Source organism: Pseudophryne corroboree, chromosome 6, assembly GCF_028390025.1.
Source record: "Pseudophryne corroboree isolate aPseCor3 chromosome 6, aPseCor3.hap2, whole genome shotgun sequence".
NCBI classification, from domain to species: domain Eukaryota; kingdom Metazoa; phylum Chordata; class Amphibia; order Anura; family Myobatrachidae; genus Pseudophryne; species Pseudophryne corroboree.
The window spans coordinates 455,877,995-455,898,128 of record NC_086449.1 but is presented as its reverse complement, the minus strand read 5'-3'; the positions used below and the strand labels follow the sequence as shown (position 1 = coordinate 455,898,128).

Below are 20,134 nucleotides of genomic sequence, written 5' to 3'. Positions count from 1 at the left end.
TTTCAATTTTGTTAACCGACCCAATCCTAAAGACAGAAATTGGTGAAAAACCATCAATCATCTTTAAACGTTCTGCTAGTTTGCAACAACAACTTGCCCCTAGCTTTTTCGTAGATAAAAGAGTTGCAGGACAACCAAACACTGTTCCCAATTCTTCACTCTGGTTAACTAAAGTTAAAGGGTGCTTTAAATGTTGTTCTAACCACTGCATAACCTGTGACTACATACAGAACAAAACTAAAACTTTTTTTTCAACAGATAATATACCGTTTAATATTAATTCTTATATTAATTGTAACAGCATTTATGTTATATATATACTAAAATGCAGCTGTCAACTTATGTATGTGGGACGCACAACCCGCAAATTAAAAATTAGGTTCCTGGAGCATAGACGGAATATTCTCAGGGGGCATCTCTTCCATAGTGTCTCCAGACATTTTGCCGAATTTCATCAAAGAAATCCGCAAGACATCCATCTTATAGGGATAGAAGCGATTTCTTCCACTCCAAGAGGAGGTGATAGATACAGGAAACTTTGCCAACGTGAAAACTTCTGGATCCATAAACTAAGAACTCTTTTTCCAAATGGTCTCAATGAAACCATTGAATTTGATCCTTAGTCATAGATTAAACCACAGTAATTTGGGGGGACCATTGTTCCCTATCCCACCGTTTCCCTCTTCTCTCTTTTCCCTAGGCTATATTATTATTATTATTTTTACTTTTTATGTAATACATCAATTAGAAATATAGAAATTCATCAACAATATTGATAATTAATTATAGGGGAATTTGGACTAACTATCTAACTTCACCCTATTTTAATTTTCTGACTTTATATATTTGTTTTATTTGTATATGAATTATTGGTAAGGATTAATATATATAAATATAAACCACTAATGCAAAGATCCATTACTTGGATAATTAGGATATTAGTCCGAATCTAATTCGTTTTTATTGTAGTCATCAGTTGCCTCATGATAACTTCTATATAGGTTACAGACCCCATACTGTGTAACACCAGTAATTTATCTCGCGATATGCTGATCTGTTACCCAGTATCTGCAGCCGATTTTAGTCTGCAAATTTATTTTATTTATTTTTATGTTATATAATATATGTCTTGTCTTATTTATTATTTAGTTTGTTTATATAATAAATGATTGTTTGTTAATGGATTCAAATAAATTTTCTGGGTATGCACCTTGAATAATTATAAAATCCATGGTTTGGAGAGCTGACTCTTATCTTCTAATCATCATTTGTCTATCTTATATGAACTGCACCTGGTTTCAATTTATGATCACTATAAAAGTCTGGACACACTAGGGAGGGGATATTCCTTTGAAAAAGTCACGTAATCGTGACGAAACGCGTTAGGCTCCTCCCACCATCCCTCTGATTGCTGACCCATTGAACTCCGGCATTTCAAGCATCCACTACGGACGGCTCCGATCAGCGCTTCTCACTGAGCGGCTTTCCCCTGCTGCCAGCGGCGGTTGCCGAGCACGGACACTTCAGCTCCAGTGTGCTCATTCATCTCTTCACACCTGCCCATTCTGGAAAAACTTCGCTGCACGGCAAGTACTTTCTGCTCTGCTAATTAAGCAATTAACGGCAAGGGACCTGTTACTCCTAACTGCACGTAAGTGGGCACTTTAAAGGATTTCTACCAGCTCACGGGAGATCCCTGGAAATAAAGCCGGTTAAAGCAGAGCTATTTCCCAGCATACGGGAATAGCTCCCATTAGGGCAGTCTGCTAGAATCATTTATCCATCAAAAGGGCATTACTGGATCTTACCGGGGACGCCCGGTACAAATAGCCCTTAAGAGATAAGCTAATCATTTTTCCTCAAGCTAAACCATTTGCTGTTGGGACTCTCCTATTTCTCGGAGTACATGCTGCCTCTGTACTCCTAGATAATATTAATCTCATGAATTCTGTGAATGATTGATCTCAGTGAGAAGCCACATGTTTGTTACATTATTGTTATAACTTTCTCTCATAATCATCTAATAATTGTATCAATGCTGCTACTTGTTGTTTGATATTTAGGGTCAGCTCAGAGTACACCTATATAATCAATATTTCAGGATATTGTGCTAATTTCATTGGTATATTTATATTTTAAATAAACAATTTTTATTATCATTTTTGTGTTTGTCAGCTCTCCATTAACCAGGTTGGTTTTTTTTTTTTTGGCCACATTACAAGCGCAGCCAATTCTTCTCCCCATGTTCTCAGTAATCAATTAAGCATATACACAATGCTTTTTTGGCAGCGCTCGTGATGTTGCTTTAAAAACTATCCGATTAGGCGCTTCTAGCAGATTTTGTGTAGTTTTAGAGAAGTAGTAAAGGCTGCAATTCAGAAATTATGTCAGGATCAAGTCATTGTCCTGGTACCCTTGTCACAGCAGGGAGGAGGTTTTTATTCAAGCCTCTTCGTAGTTCCGAAGCCGGACGACTCGGTCAGACCAATTCAAAAACTGAAATCTCTGAATCTTTACCTGAAAAGGTTCAAGTTCAAGATGGAATCTCTGAGGGCAGTGATTTCCAGTCTGGAGGAAGGAGATGTCATGGTGTTGGTAGACATAAAAGTTCCCATTTATCCTCCACATCAGGATTATCTGAGGTTCGCAATACAGGATTGCCATTACCAGTTGCAAACGTTGCCGTTCGGACTCTCCACGGCACCGAGGGTGTTCACCAAGGTGATGGCAGAGATGATGGTCCTCCGACAACAAGGAGTCAATATAATTCCTTACCTGGACGATCTCCTGCTAAAAGCGAGATCCAAGGAACGGTTGGTGCAGAACATTGCACTCTCCCTGTCAGTGCTCCAACAACACTGTTGGATTTTGAATTTTCCAAAGTCGCAGTTGGAACCGATGACAAGATTGTCTTTTCTGGGGATGATACTGGATACAGAAGTTCAGAGGGTATTTCTTCCAGTAGGAAAAGCTCTGGAGATCCAGAAAATAGTCAAACAAGTTTTGAAACCGACAAGAGTGTCGATACATCAATGCATTCGGTTGTTGGGAAAGATGGTAGTGGCCTACAAGGCCATACAGTTTGGCAGATTCCATGCCAGAGTATTTCAGTGGGATCTGTTTGACAAGTGGTCCGGATCCCACCTACACATGCACCAGAGGATAATCCTGTCCTCCAAAGCCAGGATTTCGCTCCTGTGGTGGCTGCACAGTTCTCACCTATTAGAGGGACGCAGGTTCGGGATTCAGGACTGGGTCCTAGTAACCACGGGTGCAAGTCTCAGAGGCTGGTGAGCGGTCACACAGGGAAAAAGTTTCCAAGGAAAATGGTCAAGTCAGGAATCCTGTCTTCACATAAACGTTCTGGAATTGAGAGACATTTACAACGGCCTTCTACAAGCGGTGCATCTTCTACAAGAGTGGACAACTGGGAAGCAGACTTCCTCAGCAAACACTATCTCCATCCAGGAGAGTGGGGCCTTCACCAAGAAGTCTTTGCAGAGGTGACAAGTCTTTGGGGAATTCCTCAAGTAGACATGATGGCATCTCGTCTCAACAAGAAGCCTCAGAGATATTGTTCCAGGTCGAGAGACCCTCAAGCAGTAGCAGTGGCTGCACTGGTGACCCAGTGGGTGTTTCGTTCGGTATATATCTTCCCTCCTCTTCCACTAATACCAAAATTTCTCAAAATAATGAGGATTACTCAAACCCTTGTTCTTCTTATTGCCCCAGACTGGCCAAGGAGGGCTTGGTATCCAGATCTTCAGGAGTTGCTCATGGAAGGTCCTTGGCCTCTTCCTCCTCGTGAGGACCTGCTGCAGCAGGGGCCGTGCGTGTATCAAGACTTACTGCGGCTACGTTTAACATCATGGTTGTTGAGCGCCGGATCCTAGCCCGAAAGGGGATTCCCAAAGAAGTCATTCCCACTCTTGTTCAGGTCAGGAAAGGAGTAACGTCTAAACATTACCACCGTATTTGGAGAAAGTATGTGTCTTGGTGTTAGTCCAAGAAGGCTCCTACGGAAGAGTTTGAGTTGGGACGTTTTCTCCATTTTCTGCAGGCAGGTGTGGATGCGGGCCTAAGATTGGGTTCAAACAAGGTTCAGATTTCGGCTTTGTCAGTTTTCTTTCAAAAACAATTGGCCTCCTTTCCAGAAGTTCAGACGTTCGTGAAAGGGGTGCTGCACATCCAACCTCCATTTGTGCCTCCAGTGGCACCATGGGACCTTAATGTGGTGTTGCAGTTCCTTCAATCAGATTGGTTTGAACCTCTGCAGGAGATAGAATTGAAATTTCTCACTTGGAAAGTGGTGATGCTTTTGGCCTTGGCATCCGCAAGGTGGGTGTCTGAGTTGGGGGCCTTGTCTCACAAGAGTCCTTACCTGATCTTCCATGAAGATAGGGCGGAGTTGAGAACTCACTAACCATTTCTTCCGAAGGTGGTTTTCGTCTTCCCATATAAACCAGCCTATTGTGGTGCCAGTAGCTACTGACACCTTCTCTGCGTCAAAGTCTCTTGATGTGGTTAGAGCTTTGATGATTTATGTCGCAAGAACAGCTAGGATACGGAAAACTGAGGCTCTGTTTATCATGTATGCTCCCAACAAGATTGAGTGTCCTGCTTCAAAGCAGACCATTGCGCGCTGGATCAGAGGGACGATTCAGCACGCTCATTCCACAGCAGGATTACCGATACCGAAGTCGGTAAATGTCCATTGTACTAGAAAGGCAAGCTCATCCTGGACGGCTGCCCGGGGGGTCTCGGCGTTACAACTTTGTCAAGCAGCTACTTGGTCAGGGGCAAACACGTTTGCAAAGTTTTTACAAGTTTGACACCTTGGCCGATGAGGACCTCAAGTTTGGTCAATCGGTGCTGCAGAGTCATCCGCACTCTCCCGCCCGTACTGGAGCTCTGGTATAACCCCATGGTACTGAAGTGGACCCCAGCATTCTCTAGGACGTATGAGAAAACAGGATTTTAATACCTACTGGTAAATCCTTTTCTCCTAGTCCGTAGAGGATGCTGGGCGTCCGACCCAGTGCGTACTTTACCTGCAGTTATTAGTTTATAGTTACACAAGTGTTGTGTTACGGTTATTTTCAGCATGTTGCTGCAAAAATAGTTCATGCCCGTTGGCATGTGTTGTGTTGAATGCCATGTTGTGCGGCATGGTTGAGGTGTGAGCTGGTATGAATCTCACCATTAATTTAAAAGTAAATCCTTTCCTCGAAATGTCAGTCTCCCTGGGCACAGTTCCTATAATGAGGTCTGGAGGAGGGGCATAGAGGGAGGAGCCAGTTCACACCCTTGAAAAGTCTTAAGAGTGCCCATGGCTCCTGCGGAACAGTCTATATCCCATGGTACTGAAGTGGACCCCAGCATGCTCTACGGGCTAGGAGATAAGGATATACCGGTAGGTATTAAAATCCTGTTATTTCTCTTATGTCATAGAGAATGCTGGGGTCCACATTTGGTACCATGGGGTATAGACGGGTCCACCAGGAGCCATTGGCACTTTAAGAGTTTCAGATTGTGGGCTGGCTCCTCTCTCTGTGCCCCTCATACCAGACTCAGTTTAGAAACTGGGACCGGCTCTACTGAGCTTTTCTAGTTAAAGTTAGTTTAAGGTTTTGTTTTGTTTTTTACAGGGGGCTGTTGGCAACAGCCTGCCTGCAGCGTGGGACTAAGGGGGGGAGCAGTGTCCGCCCTGTGGGGTCTGAGCCACTGACTCCGCTGCCTGGACACTGAGCTCCAGAGGGGTCGGATCGTTCTCCGCCACAGGGGACCGCTCGCCCCATCAGCATGCCACCAACCCCTTACAGAGCTGAAGAGTGGTGAGTGAGACACCGACCCCCCCTAGCAAGCGGGGAGCAGGTGTGAAGATGGCGGCAAAGGGGAGTGAGCGCAGTATTAACTGCGCTTCTATGAAGGTCCAGAGGCTCATGGTGGGGCGCCCTGGGCCAGGGCTTACCCCCACACTGGTCAGCAAGTCTGTCTGGGTCCGCAGATCTCAGCCAGCACATTTCTTCTCAGGCCATTATAATCGTTGAAGAGCGAGAAGACAGCGCCATTAAGGGGGCGGAGCTTCTCCTCAGAGCGGACCCAGCAGCGTTCCAGCGCCATTTTCCTGCCTGCACAGCGCTGGATGGAAGAACAGGTTCCTCCACGGCAACTCCAGCTATCAGTACACGGTACCAGGGGGTTGTAAAAGCGAGGGGAGGCTGTAAAACGATTGTGTCTCCTATTAAGGGACACAGTCTGCGCTGGTAAGGGGTCTCCCTTTACTGAAAACGTTGTGGTGCTGGTTGGCTCCGATCTCTGTCTCTCTCTTGCCATTCTTGGGGGGGGAGGGGGGGCAACTCTGTCTGCCCCCACCTGTGTGTGTGTGGAGTGTTTGGTGGTCTCCTTAAGCCAGGCATGTCCAAACTGCGGCCCTCCAGCTGTTGAGAAACTACACATCCCAGCATGCCCTGACACAGCTTTAGCATTTTCTGACAGAAAAATTGTGTCAGGGCATGCTGGGATATGTAGTTTCACAACAGCTGGAGGGCCGCAGTTTGGACATGCATGCCTTAAGCCATGTCCAGAGGCACTATCATATGCTGCAGAGGATTTATCCCCCCAGGATGATCCTATTCCATGTAATCAGGATAGCGCTGGTTTAGCACAGATACCAGCAAGGGAACCAGAGTGGTTTTGCTCTATCAATTCTTGGATTTCTCAGATTTCTAACAGGGTTGCGAGTAACGAATCTGCAACCCAGGTATTACAGAGCTCTATGGCAGAATGGCCTGTTTCTGGTACCTCAGGACGCCCCGCTATATACCCCCACAAACGTGCGCTTGTGCATGTCGCACAAGACGACACGGATACCGATTCTGACACTACAGATGGTGATGGGGATGTGTTGCGGGGGTCCGCATCTCTTGCAAGGGGGGGCAATTGTTGATGGAGGCTCACGGCTGTATTAAATGTTAATGATACCACACCTGAGCAGGTTGAGGAGGCTTTTTTCACTGAAAATAAAAAAAAGCCTCGCTAACCTTCCCTGCGTCAAAGGAATTGAATGCTATATTTGAAAAAGCATGGGAAAACCCTGAGAAAAAATTCCAGGTCCCTAAAAGGATCCAGGTGGCATTTCCTTTCCCCGAGGAGGATAGGAAAAAATGGTAAAAACCCGCTGATTGTTGATGCCTCTGTGTCCAGACTCTCAAAAAAGGTGGTTTTACCTGTTCCAAAGATCTACCGCCATAAAGGAGCCGGCTGATAGGTAATTGATAACACGCTTAAATCAATGTTTACTGCTTCAGGGGCCATATTATGTCCCACTATTGCTACTGCATGGATTGCAAAGGCAATAGTAAAGTGGTCGGCTACTTTACTTGAGGGTTTGGATACTATGGATAGGGATGACGTTGCATTGTATTTACGCAACATACATGATTCAGCAAGTTTTATGGTAGAATCCATGAAAGACCTGGGTTCCATGGCTGCGGGAATTTCTTCCATGTCTGTTTCAGCTCGTCGGTCACTCTGGCTGCGCCAGTGGTCGGCCGACGCGGAATCCAGAAGGAGTGTGGAGTCCCTACCCTATACAGGTCAGGCTCTCTTTGGGGAAGCTATATCCACCGCTACAGTGGGTAAGAAATCTTTCTCTTCCATCTGCAACGCAGTCCTTTCGGCCTAACAAGCCCAGAAAGGCCAGAACATCCAATACCTTCTTTAGGGGAGGTCGGGTTAAGTCCAAGAAACCTGCCGCTGCAGGTTCCCAGGAACAAAAGCCTACTTCGGGTACCCCAAAGTCCTCTGCATGATGGTGGACTGCACGCCCCGGTGGTGGGGCCAGTGGGAGAGAGACTCAGACACTTCAGTCATGTCTGGGTATCGTCCGGCCTGAATCCCTAGGTGATAGATATTGTGTCTCAGGGATTCAGGCTGGAATTCAAAGTCTCCCTCCTCATTGCTTTTTCAAGTCAGTCTTAACAACTCTGTTGGAGGACAGCATGGTGCTACAAGACGCTGTCCAAAGGCTGGTGGAGGCACAGGTCATTGTGCCAGTGCCACCTCACATGCTGACCAAAAGTTACTATTCGAACCCTTTCGTGGTACCGAAACCGGATGGTTCGGTCAGGCCCATTATGAACCTAAAATCATGGAACCCCTTTCTAAAGGAGTTCAAGTTCAAGATGGAGTCTCTCAGGGCGGTGCTATCAGATCTGGATAAGGGGGAATTCCTGGTATCACTGGTTATCAAGGATGCGTACCTCCACTTTCCGATCTGGCTGCCGCATCAGGCTTATCTCCGCTTCGCATTGCTGGACTGTCATTTCCAGTTCCAGGCCCTGCCATTTGGCCTCTCCACAGCACCGAGGGTGTTTACCAAGGTGATGGAGGAAATGATGATTCTCCTCCGCAAGCAATGGGTGTACATCATTCCATATCTGGACTATTTGCTGATAAAGGCATCGCCCAAGGAGAAGCTACTGCAGTCCATTGTTCTCACAACACGACTGCTCCAGAGTCACGGTTGGATTCTGAACCTTCCAAACTCACATTTGGAACCAACCCAGAGGTTGTCATTTCTGGGAATGATCCTGGATACGGAAGTGCAGCGTGTGTTTCTTCTGCAGGAATGCAGATGCAAGCTATGGTCCGGGATGTCCTTATGCCACCCCGGATGTCGGTTCATCAATGCGTTCACCTATCAGGAAAGATGGTGGCCTCTTACGAGGCTCTCCAGTACGGGAGGTTCCACGCCCTGACCTTTCAATTGGATCTCCTAGACAAGTGGTCGGGATCTCACCTCCGCATGCACCAGATAATTTGTCTGCCGCCAAGGGCAAGGATTTCACTCCTCTGGTAGCTCCAATTGCCTCACCTTCTGGAGGGCCGCAGGTTCGGGATTCAGGGTCCTTCTAACCACGGATGCGAGCCTTCGGGACTGGGGAGCAGTCACTCAGGGAGTAACCTTCCAAGGACGGTGGTCAAGCATGGAAGCCGGCCTGCCAATCACAGAGTGGCAATGTCAGAGGTGACAAGAATACTCCTCTGGACAGAAAAACATTCGTTATCGCTGTCAGCCATCTTCATTCCGGGAGTAGACAACTGGGAAGCAGACTTCCTCAGCAAACATGATCTCCATCCAGGAGAGTGGGGACTCCCATCAGGAGGTGTTCATGGAAATAACAGATCTTAGGGGCTTTACTCAAATAGACATGATGGCCTCTTTCAACAAGAAGCTTCGGGGTTATTGTTCCAGGTCGAGGGACCCACAGGCAGTGGCAGTGGACGCCCTGGTGTCTCCGTGGGTGTTCCAGTCAGTGTACGTGTTTCCACCACTCCCACTTATCCCCAGAATCCTAAAACTCATAAGGGGAACAAGGGTTCAAGCGATCCTCATTGCCCCAGGCTGGCCAAGAAGGGCTTGGTACGTGGACCTTCTGAATCTACTGCAAGAAGAGCCGAGGCCTCTTCTTCTTCGGGATGACCTGCTGCAGCAGGGGCCGTTCGCCTATCGAGACTTACCACGGCTACGTTTGATGGCATGGAAGTTGAGCGCCTGCTTCTTGCTCGGAAGGGCATTCCGAAGAAGGTTATTCCTACCCTCATACAGGCTAGGAAAGGGGTAACATCTAAACATTACCATCGTATTTGGAAGAAATATGTCTCTTGGTGTGAGTCCAAGAAGTTTTCTATGGTGGAGTTTCAACTTGGACGTTTCCTCCTCTTCTTGCAAGCAGGAGTGGATAAGGGTCTGAGGCTGGGATCTGTGAAGGTCCATTTTCTTTCTGAAACAATTGGGTGGCTTTATCCTGTAAAAGCCCTTACTCGATCTTCCACGAAGATAGAGCTGAGCTCCGGGCACGTCAGTAGTTTCTTCCGAACGTTGTGTCGGCTTTTCATATCAACCAACCTATTGTGGTGCCAGTGGCTACTGACTCCTCAATTACATCAAAGTCCTTGGATGTCGTAAGGGCTCTGAAGATATATGTGAAGAGAACTTCTCGTCACAGAAAGTGTCCTATATGATCCCAAGAGAATTGGGTGTCCTGCTTCTAAGCAGACAACTTCTCGCTGGATTCGGTTCACTATCCAGCACTCTTATTCTACGGTTGGCCCACTCTACTCGTAAGGTGGGGTCTTCCTGGGTGGCTGCCTGGGGTGTCTCGGCAGTGCAACTTTGCCGAGCTGCAACTTGGTTGGGGTCGAACACTTGTGCAAAGTTTTACAAGTTCGATACTTTGGCCTCTGATGACCTCAAGTTCAGTCAATCAGTTCTGCAGGAGCTTCCGCGCTCCCTCCCGTTCTGGGAGCTTTGGTACATCCCCATGGTACTAATGTGGACCCCAGCATCCTCTAGGACGTAAGAGAAAATAGGATTTTGGTTACCTACCAGTAAATACTTTTCTCGTAGTCCTTAGATGATGCTGGGCACACGTCCAGCGCTTCGTTTTCCTGCAAACGTTATTTGGTTCAGTAGAACTTCGTTTTAGTTGAGTACTGCATTGTTACTTGGTAAGTAATGTTTCAGCGGTTGCTGAGTGTTCAAGCTACGTTAGCTTGACGTGCCTTATATGTGTGAGCTGGTATGAATCTCGCCACTATCTGTGTATAATCCTTCTCTCGAAGATGTCAGTCTCCTCGGGCACAGTTTCTAGACTGGGAGGAGCCAGCCCACACTCTCAAGCTCTTAAAGTGTCAATAGCTCCTGGTGGACCAGTCTATACCCCATGGTACTAATGTGGACCCCAGCATCCTCTACGCACTACAAGAAAAGGATTTACCGGTAGATAACGAAAATCCTATTTTTGAGGCAGGGCTGGTTGGCACCAGCCTGCCTGCTTCGTGGGACTTATGGGGGGACGGGGACGGCTCAACCTCTTGAAGGGTTATGGTCCCGTTCCCCCGCTGACAGGACACTGAGCTCCTGAGGGAACTATTCGCAAGCCCCACCATGGCAAGCGTACATTCCCACAGCACGCCGCCACCCCTAACAGAGCTAGAAGAAAGAAGAGTGGTGAGTACCGTGGACACAGACCTCAGCGGTTCCAGGGGGTCATAGCAGGTGGGAGGAGTGATTCTTAGTGTACTAATTCCCCTATCAAGGTACAAAGTCTGCAACCCGGATAAGCTTGGCATTAGCGATAAGGGCGCAGTGGGGGCTGGCTCCAAATAACTGTGTCTCTCCTGTGGGTTAATTGTGCTTAACCTTTTCGTGTGTGTGTGTGTGTGTGTACGCGCGCGCTGTCACATTTACATTATGTCAGGCAAAGAGTGTGTTTCTTGTACAGCGGAGTGTTCCTCTTCACCAGGGGGGCTGAACTGGATTGGGTTACTTTTTTTAAGGAAGTGATCTCAAATATTTCTGCAAAGCTATCCCGCAATGAAAGAGACGCAATACTTAAGACAGACTGTGAATGAGTTTATTAATGGAGACTCAGTCCCCAAACCAGCGTCTCAATCCCCTCCCATTTGTCCGCAAAAACTATCTCTGTCCCAGATCCTGCAGTCTGACGCTGACTGGTCAGACATGGAGGAGGGTGAGGTGGATTTGGAGGGGAGGTGGGGGGGGATGCTACTCTGTCACAGGGAATTTTAGGCTCTTATAGAGGCTATCAGAGGTGTTCTGCAAATTCCTGATAAGGTGACAGAGGAGTTTGAGGAATCTTATTTTAATGTTAAAAAGAAGTCCTCAGTCACTTTTCCTGCGTCAAAGGAATTGAATACCCCGTTTGAAGAACCATGGGTTAATCCTGATAAGAAATTTTCAAATCCCTAAAAGGTTGCTCTCATCTTTTCCCTTTCCCCTAGAGCAGGCATTCCCAACCTGTGTTCAAGCCTGGATATCACTAAAACCTGCACTGTTAGTGTGCCTTGAGGACCGTGGTTGGGAAACACTGCCCTAGAGGATAGGAAAAAATGGGAAAATCCACCGATAGTGGATGCACAAGTCTATAGACTGTCACGTAAAATTGTATTGCCTTTCCCTGGTGCAGCCTCCCTAAAAGACACGGCTGATTGTAAAATTGAGACTACACTCAAATCATTGTACGTAGCTGTTGGGGTGGCCCAGAGACCCACTATTACATGTGTGTGGATCACAAAAGCCATTGCTAAATGGTCAGGTAACCTAATTGAGGGGTTAGATTCCTTGTCTAGGGGGGATGTTGTTTTACTCCTGCAGCATATACAGGACTCTGTGAACTTTATGGTGGAAGCCATAAAAGAGATTGGTTTGCTTAATGCACGCACCACCGCTATGGCAGTATCGGCACGCAGGGGCTTGTGGCTACGCCAGTGGACTGCTGATGCGGATTCCAGGAAAGGCGTGGAAGGCCTGCTGTTCACAGGAGAGGCCTTGTTTGGAGACTAACTAGACAAATAGATCTCCAAAGCTACTGCGGGTAAATCTACGTATCTTCCTTCCGTAGCTCCCCCAGCCAGAAAAGCTTATTCGGCTTCAAATTTACAGTCCTTTCGGACAGCCAAGTTTAAGGGAAAATCCAGAGGTGCCTCTACGTCTTCCAGAGGTGCAAGAGGTAAACCACGCAAACCAGCAACTGCAGGTGCTCAGGAACAGAGCTCAGGCTCTGGTTCCTCAAAGCCTTCAGCATGACTGTGGACTCGACTAAAATTCTTCAGTCACATCTGGTCAAGTTTGTGTCGGGATCCCTGGGTCATAGATCTTATTTCCCAGGGATACAGAGTGGAGTTCCAAGAGCTCCCACCTCACAGATTCTTCAAATCGGGCTTACCAGCTTCACAAGAGGCAAGTATAACTTTACAGCAGGCCATCCAAAAACTGGTACAGACTCAAGTCATTGTTCCAGTTCCACCTCATCTGTACAACAAGGGATACTATTCCAACTTGTTTGTAGTACCGATACCGGATGGTTCGGTACGACCAGTTCTGAACCTCAAGTCGTTGAATCCATTCTTAAGTGTTCAAGTTCAAGATGGAATCTCTGAGAGCGGTGATCTCAGGTCTGTAGGAAGGGGAATTCCTTGTGTCTCTGGATACCAAGGATGCGTACCTCCACATTCCAATGTGGCCGCCTCATCAGGCTTATCTACGGTTTGCACTACAGAACTGTCGCTACCAGTTGCAGGCCCTGCCATTTGGTCTCTCCACGGCACCGAGAGTATTCATCAAAGTGATGGCAGAGATGATGTTTCTCCTTCACAAGCATAATTCCATACCTGGACGATCTTCTGACAAAGGCACCGTCCAGGGAGAGGTTGCTGGACAGCATTGGCCTCTCAACCAAACTTCTCCAGGATCACCGGTGGATTCTGAACCTTCTGAAATCTCACCTAGAGCCAACTCGAGGGCTCCCATTCCTGGGAATGATACTGGACACAGAGTTGCCGAAGGTGTTCCTTCCGTTGGAAAAGGCATTGGTAATCCAGTCGATGGTTCGGGATGTCCTGAAGCCAACCCGGATATCTGTGCATCTGTGCATTCGACTTCTGGGTAAAATGGTGGCCTCTAACGAGGTGCTTCAATTTGGAAGGCTTTACGCAAGACCCTTCCAGCTCGATCTGTTGGACAAATGGTCCGGATCGCATCTTCACATGTACCAGAGGATCCGTCTGTCGCCAAAAGCCAGGATCTCCCTTCTGTGGTGGCTTCAGATTTCTCACCTCATCGAGGGTCGGCGGTTCGGAATTCAGGACTGGACCCTGTTAACCACATACATAAGCATCAGAGATTGGGGAGCAGTCACCCAGGGGTTGCAGTTTCAAGGAAGAAGGTCAAGTCAGGAAGTCACCCTTCCAATCAACATTCTGGAACTCAGGGCCATATACAACGCCCTTCTGCAAGCCTGCTATCTTCTTCAGGATCGGGCCATTCAGGTCCAGTCGGACAATGTAACGGCAGTGACGTACATAAACCCACAGGGCAGAACAAAAGGCAAAGCAGCGATGTCAGAGGTGTCAAGAATTCTCCTCTGGGCAGAAAAAAACGCTGTGGCGTTGTCAGCGGTCTTCATTCTGGGAGTAGACAACTGGGAAGCAGACTTCCTCAGCAGACATAACCAGAAGCTCAAGTGGTATTGTTCCAGGTCGAGAGACCCACAGTCAGTGGCGGTAGACGCTATGACGACCCCTTGGGTCTATCAGAGGGTGTACGTGTTTCCTCCACTTCCTCTGATCCCAAGAATTCTCAAAAGAATAAAAAGGGAAAAGGATCAAGCAATACTCATTGCTCCGGACTGGCCAAGAAGGGCCTGGTACGTGGACCTTCTGGAGATGCTCCTCGAAGATCCGTGGCCTCTTCCTCTTCGCGAGGATCTTCTGCAACAGGGGCCGTTCATCTATCATGACTTACCGCGGCTACGTTTGCTGGCATGGAAGTTGAACAGCTGATTCTAGTCAGAAGAGGGATCCCTAAAAAAAAGTTATCCTGACTATGATCCAAGCCAGGAAAGGGGTCTAAACATTACCACCGTATTTGGAAGAAATACGTCTCTTGGTGTGAAAGCAGAGCTTATTCTACGGTGGAACTAAACCTGTAACGTTTCCTGCTTTTTCTGCAGGAAGGTGTGGATGTGGGCCTACGTCTGGGATCCATAAAGTCCAGATTTCGGCCTTGTACATTTCCTTTCAGAAACAATTGGCTTCTCTCCCTGAGGTCCAGACGTTTTTGAAATTTGTTGTGCGCATCCAACCTCCCTTTGTGCCTCCCATGGCACCTTGGGATCTCAATTTGGTGCTGCAATTCCTCCAATCGGACTAGTTTGAACCTTTACAGGAGGTAAAATATCTTGCGTGGAAGACCGTCACACTCTTGGCCTTGGCTTCAGCAAGACGTGTGTCTGAGTTGGGGGCTTTGTCTCACAAGAGCCCCTATTTAATTTTCCATGAAGACAGAACTGAACTCAGTACTAGTCAGCAATTTCTTCCAAAAGTGGTGTCTGCGTTTCACATCAACCAACTTATTGTGGTTCCGGTTATCACTGACACTTCCGCTACTTCAAAGTCTTTGAATGTTGTGAGGGCTTTGAAGATATACGTAAAAAGGACAGCTCGTCACAGGAAATCCGACTCTCTGTTCGTTCTATATGATCCCAATAAAATTGGGTGTCTTGCTTCAAAGCAGACAATTGCACACTGGATCAGGCTCACTATCCAGCATGCTTATTCCATGGCAGGTTTGTTGGTTCCTAAATCTGTACAGGCCCACCCTACTAGGTCGGTTGGTTCTTCTTGGGCGGCTGCCCTGGGTGTCTCGGCTTTACAGCTTTGCCGAGCGGCTACTTGGTGTGGTTCGAACACGTTTGCTAAGTTCTACAAGTTTGATCCTTTGGCCTTTGAGGACCTTCAGTTTGGTCATTCAGTTCTGCAGGATCCTCAGAACTCTCCCACCCGGTTTGGGAGCTTTGGTACATCCCCATGGTACTAAATGGAACCCCAGTATTCTCTAGGACGTAAGAGAAAATAGGATTTTAATTACCTACTGGTAAATCCTTTTCTTGTAGTTTCATAGAGGATACTGGGTGCCCGCCCGGTGCTTCGTTCTTCCTGCACTGTTACTTTGTTAAGTATTGTTGATTCAGCTTTTGCTGTTCCTGTTTAAAGTTTGGTTAGCATTGCTTTCCTCTGTGTTTGCTGGTTCGGAATCTCGCCACTATCTTTATCTGTCCTTCTTTCAAAGTATGTCCATCTCCTCGGGCACATTTTCTAAACTGAGTCTGGTAGAAGGGGCATAGAGGGAGGAGTCAGCCCACACTATCAAATTCTTAAAGTGCCCATGAATCCTAGTGGACCCGTCTATACCCCATGGTACTAAATGGAACTCCAGTATCCTCTACGGACTACGAGAAAAGGATTTACTGGTAGGTCATTAAAATCCTATTTTTATTGCCTATATACTAACAAATAAGTATTTAAACAGAATATCGTTATACATTATATGGAAACCGAGTGGGATACATTTCCTACTTTACAAGATGATCGACGAACATGTATAGTTTGGTGCTTTCAGAAAGGATATCTGAACATTCCATAGACTTATCCGCCTGTGAAAGACCTCGGACAAATATTGCACTATTATAAATTTGTCTAGAGCAGTTTGTCCTCCAAAATGAAGCAGCTACCAGAGGGTAACTTGTTATGTAGCCTGCCAATAAGCCCCTGACAACTGTCCTAGTTCTTCATGGCAGAGAGCAGACATTGTCCATGGGACAACAGTAGTCCACACACGTCACAAAACTATGATTTATAGGAGAGCGAATATAACAGGTAGATTATTTTGCTCTAAAACAGATTGATCTTGACCAATGGTATTTTTTTACATTTGTAATAATAATATTTAACAAATAATCTAGAAGTTGTTTTTTTCTTGATGTCATAATTTATGTTGATCTATGATTACAATACCTTTTTAACTCCATTTTTATTTCATTATTAGAGAAAATAAGAAATATTCCAAAGGGGTTAAATATTTATAGCTGCTGTGCATAATGAAAACGTTCTTCTTTTTGACAATAGACAACCTCTGCATTGGAATTTACTTAAAAACTCTTAGCATCCATTGAATTTACTTTGCTTGGTATCCGGAGGGAAGATAGACAGTAGGTTGACACCAGTTGGTAAACAGGGTTAAAAGGTCGGCCATTAAATGGTTGACATAAACTTAAGGACCCTATACATCACAGATGTATTAAGGCAATTACCCGATCCCCAAACAGCCAGGTTACGGAATTGGGAATATTAAACATGTTGAAAAATCCTTATCGGTCAGAATCAGGGATTTTCAGCATGTTTAATTTCCCTGACAGATTGGCGATCATTGCTGGTCAGGGGGTCGAAGCATTGCAGCGGGTGATGTATTGGTGGACTTTAGGTCGACGGGTTCAACAGGTCAACGTGCAAATGGTCGTCACATGGTTTTCCATACTGGTTAAGATTAGGCATTTAAGGAAGGGTTATGGTTAGGCACCAGGGGGAGGGTTTAGGAGTAGGCCCTAGGGCAGGCCTGGGCAAACTACACATCCCAGCATGCATTAGCATTCCCTAATAGCAAAGATGATGGGACTTGTAGTTTTACAACAGCTGTCGAGCCACTGGTTGGCTAGGCCTGCTCTATGGGGTGGGTTAGGAATAGTGTTTAAAATAATCAAATAAAAAGTCGACCTTTTGACTCTGTCACCCTATTGACTGTCTGTATACTGTCAATCTTTTAATCCACAGCCACTTTGTTTATATTGTTGCAAGTTCTAATGGTTTTGTTTTTTTTCAAAGTCCTCTTCATGGTCAGTCTTGGTTTAATATGGATTTTATTTTAGTCCTCAGGGGGCCCGCGGACCCACAGATGCCTTCTATTTGGTTCCTGAACCTGTGGTTGCACCGAACAGCCCCATCTGGTACTCTGGGCAGCCTGTAAATGAAGAGGTGATGGAGCAGATGCTGACGCGTATATTACTGGTTAAAGAGGTCCAGGAAGCACATGCTTCATCCCGCATTTCTGCCTACTAATCGGTTGCTTGTAGAAACATAATTACAACTGTTTGTATATACAATTTATTTGTAAAGCATGAGCAAACTGTGTAGAATCTTTCCCTGACTGTACTTTATTCCACAGGAAAAGCTAATTGCTTTGAGAATACAAAGCATTTACTGACCACAATCTATGTTGATATGTTTGCAATGTAGAAATTGCACATTTTACAGATTCAATGTTTGTTTTTGATATAATTTATGCTGACACTACATTGAGCACTATTTAACACTGTATATACATGACTGATATCTCCACTCCAAATGACTCACTTTTTATGTAAATATGTTGCTATGTTTATGTTTTGGGTTTTTTTGCGCATATAAACAAGTGCATTTAAGGTCAGTTCTTACCTTAAGTCTTTGATTCAGAAATATGTACCATGTGAGAGACTGTATGAAAATCATTGTTCGTTTGTAACAAGCGCTTAGCAATTTTATAATTTATTAATCTGTTTAGTGCAATGCAGCCATAATCATGTTCCTAATGAAACATGCTGAAATTATGGAATCGTACTGTTTTTTTCCTTTATATAAGGAGAATGCTTCCATGACTGGCTTTCTTGCAGGGCAACAGAATTTCCATGGAAATGCTCCAATCTTTGCAAGAATACTGACATTATAGCCCTCCTGAATAATGTCTTTCTAATTGTAATAGAGAGATGAAACCACATCACTTTTACTTCACTTTTCTGTTATTTTGAGAGCAAGTGTAAACTGGGTTCATGGGAAGCTTCAACATTGTTGGATTTTTTTTCCAGCTTTTGTGTTTGATGTTGTGGGTGTACTTTGTGCCTAAGTAAAATGTCACTACAGATTTGACACTTTATTGGTTAACACCTACTTTTGTGTTTGCACAGAAGGATTGCACATCATGCTGAGAATAAAACTATACAACCTTACCTCAAAAATCCAGTCATGCCGTGCCTTACCACAATCCAGGCACTTGGATTTCTTTCAGTGGTGACTGTAATGTAAATTTTGATTACTTGTGTTTTTAGTAAGTTCACTTTTACAGGGAGATTTGTATATTTTCACAGAAGATTTAAAATGGAAATCACTAATAGGAAAAAAAAATGAGTTTGTTATATCTGATGTATGCTAGATTTCTGGTATCTTTGTTATTTAATACAGATTGAGCACTAATTTTGATTTGAAATAAAATTGCAATTGAATGTATTATGTTGGCTGTAGAAACCTGTTTTAATATAGTACAGCACCATTTTATTGGGATTTCTCTCTAGGGTACCCAGATGTCTTGTTGCCAGAATGAAACATATTTTAGAATTTGTGTATCCAGTGGTGGATTACTGTAAGATCACCAGATGATTGCAAAGCTACAATCTAAAGGTGCACACACACGGTGCGATGTAACCTTACGATTTTGACTATATAGTCAAAATCGGTAGGAAAGTTAGTGAAAAATCGCACTGTGTGTACACAGCTTGCGATACCGATGCACGCTCCCATGTGGTCGGTATCGCAAGAAAAAATAGACTGTGCAGGCAAGTCAATCTTGACTATATTGTGTACAATCTGGTACATAGTATAGCCAATATCTCACATAGTCAAATCTCAAGTAAAGATGGTCAATATCGGTGGTTCAGGGCTCTGGGGAGTTCAGGGAAAATCGAAAAGTCTATCTCACTGTGTGTGCGCCTTTAGTTTGTTCTTTGCTGATGGCTCAGTATACTCCATAATAAGTATCTAATTGTATTCCATGGCAACAACTGCATACCTTATTTTTAGGTATTCATTGGAACATGAGAATATTTAATATTTTTGTTGTTAAAATTACCTCGGCCTCTCATGGACTAGTGGTACTTGGTAAAAAAACAAAACACTAATTTCCTATGCAAGGAACAGAGGTGAAATAACCCTATATTTCATTTAAGATCAGTGCAATAAACATACTGTATGTTTGACACTACTCAATACTGTGTCCTTGGCCTACAAGTAGGGATATTGCTGTAGAAATTAATTGGTACCAAAGGTAGCTTGGATAATCCGTTTCCCTGATAATTGGACATGCTAAACCACACATGGTGGTTTTTTAATTCTTATGTTATTTTTTTAAATGTTACTATTTTTTTTTATTTTTTAAGTATTCGGTTGTCTTCGAGGCTGGCAGTCAGGTAAAAAAATAAATCCCTATCAGCCCTGTTGTATTCGCGAAAACATGTAGGCCCAGGAACTTACCCCAGATCTTATGTATTTTCGGGCAAAAATAGGAAATTTTTAGCCCACAAAAAAATAAGGGATAATTGAATTGGGCGGGAAAAACAAAAACCTGGGAAAAAGTTAGAAAAAATTTCAGGGCTAAATGAATATCCCCCTAACAGACACAATGTCAGCATTGATATTCAGACCATGTTGCATTATGAATGTTGAAATAATGACTGCATACCAGGCTAATATAATATCATACGTGCTCTCTACTTCCTGTAGATGGTGAGTAGATAACTGGCATTTTGATAAGCTTCTTTCTACTGTAATGCAGTTTCTCCACATGTAAAGTAACAAATGGTCAGCGTTAAAAGCTCAATTAGTATTTTGAAGCTATTAAATATATACTAGGTTTTCCCCCTCATCTAGAGTTAGTTATGTAGAATAAATTGCCATGAGAATATAA

General features: G+C 44.9%; 1 protein-coding gene across 2 annotated transcripts in view; it reads left to right on the top strand.

Annotated features, from left to right (window-relative positions):
- Positions 1-18,681, top strand: part of LOC134932586 (transcriptional regulator QRICH1-like) — a 146,602-nt gene extending 127,921 nt beyond the window's left edge. For both annotated transcript variants that reach the window (XM_063927143.1, XM_063927144.1), the window contains exon 10: positions 17,292-18,681. In XM_063927143.1, the coding sequence (XP_063783213.1) occupies positions 17,292-17,481 (190 nt within the window). In that variant the 3' untranslated portion in view covers positions 17,482-18,681. The remainder of the gene's footprint in view (positions 1-17,291) is intronic.
- The last annotated feature ends 1,453 nt before the right edge of the window (positions 18,682-20,134 follow it).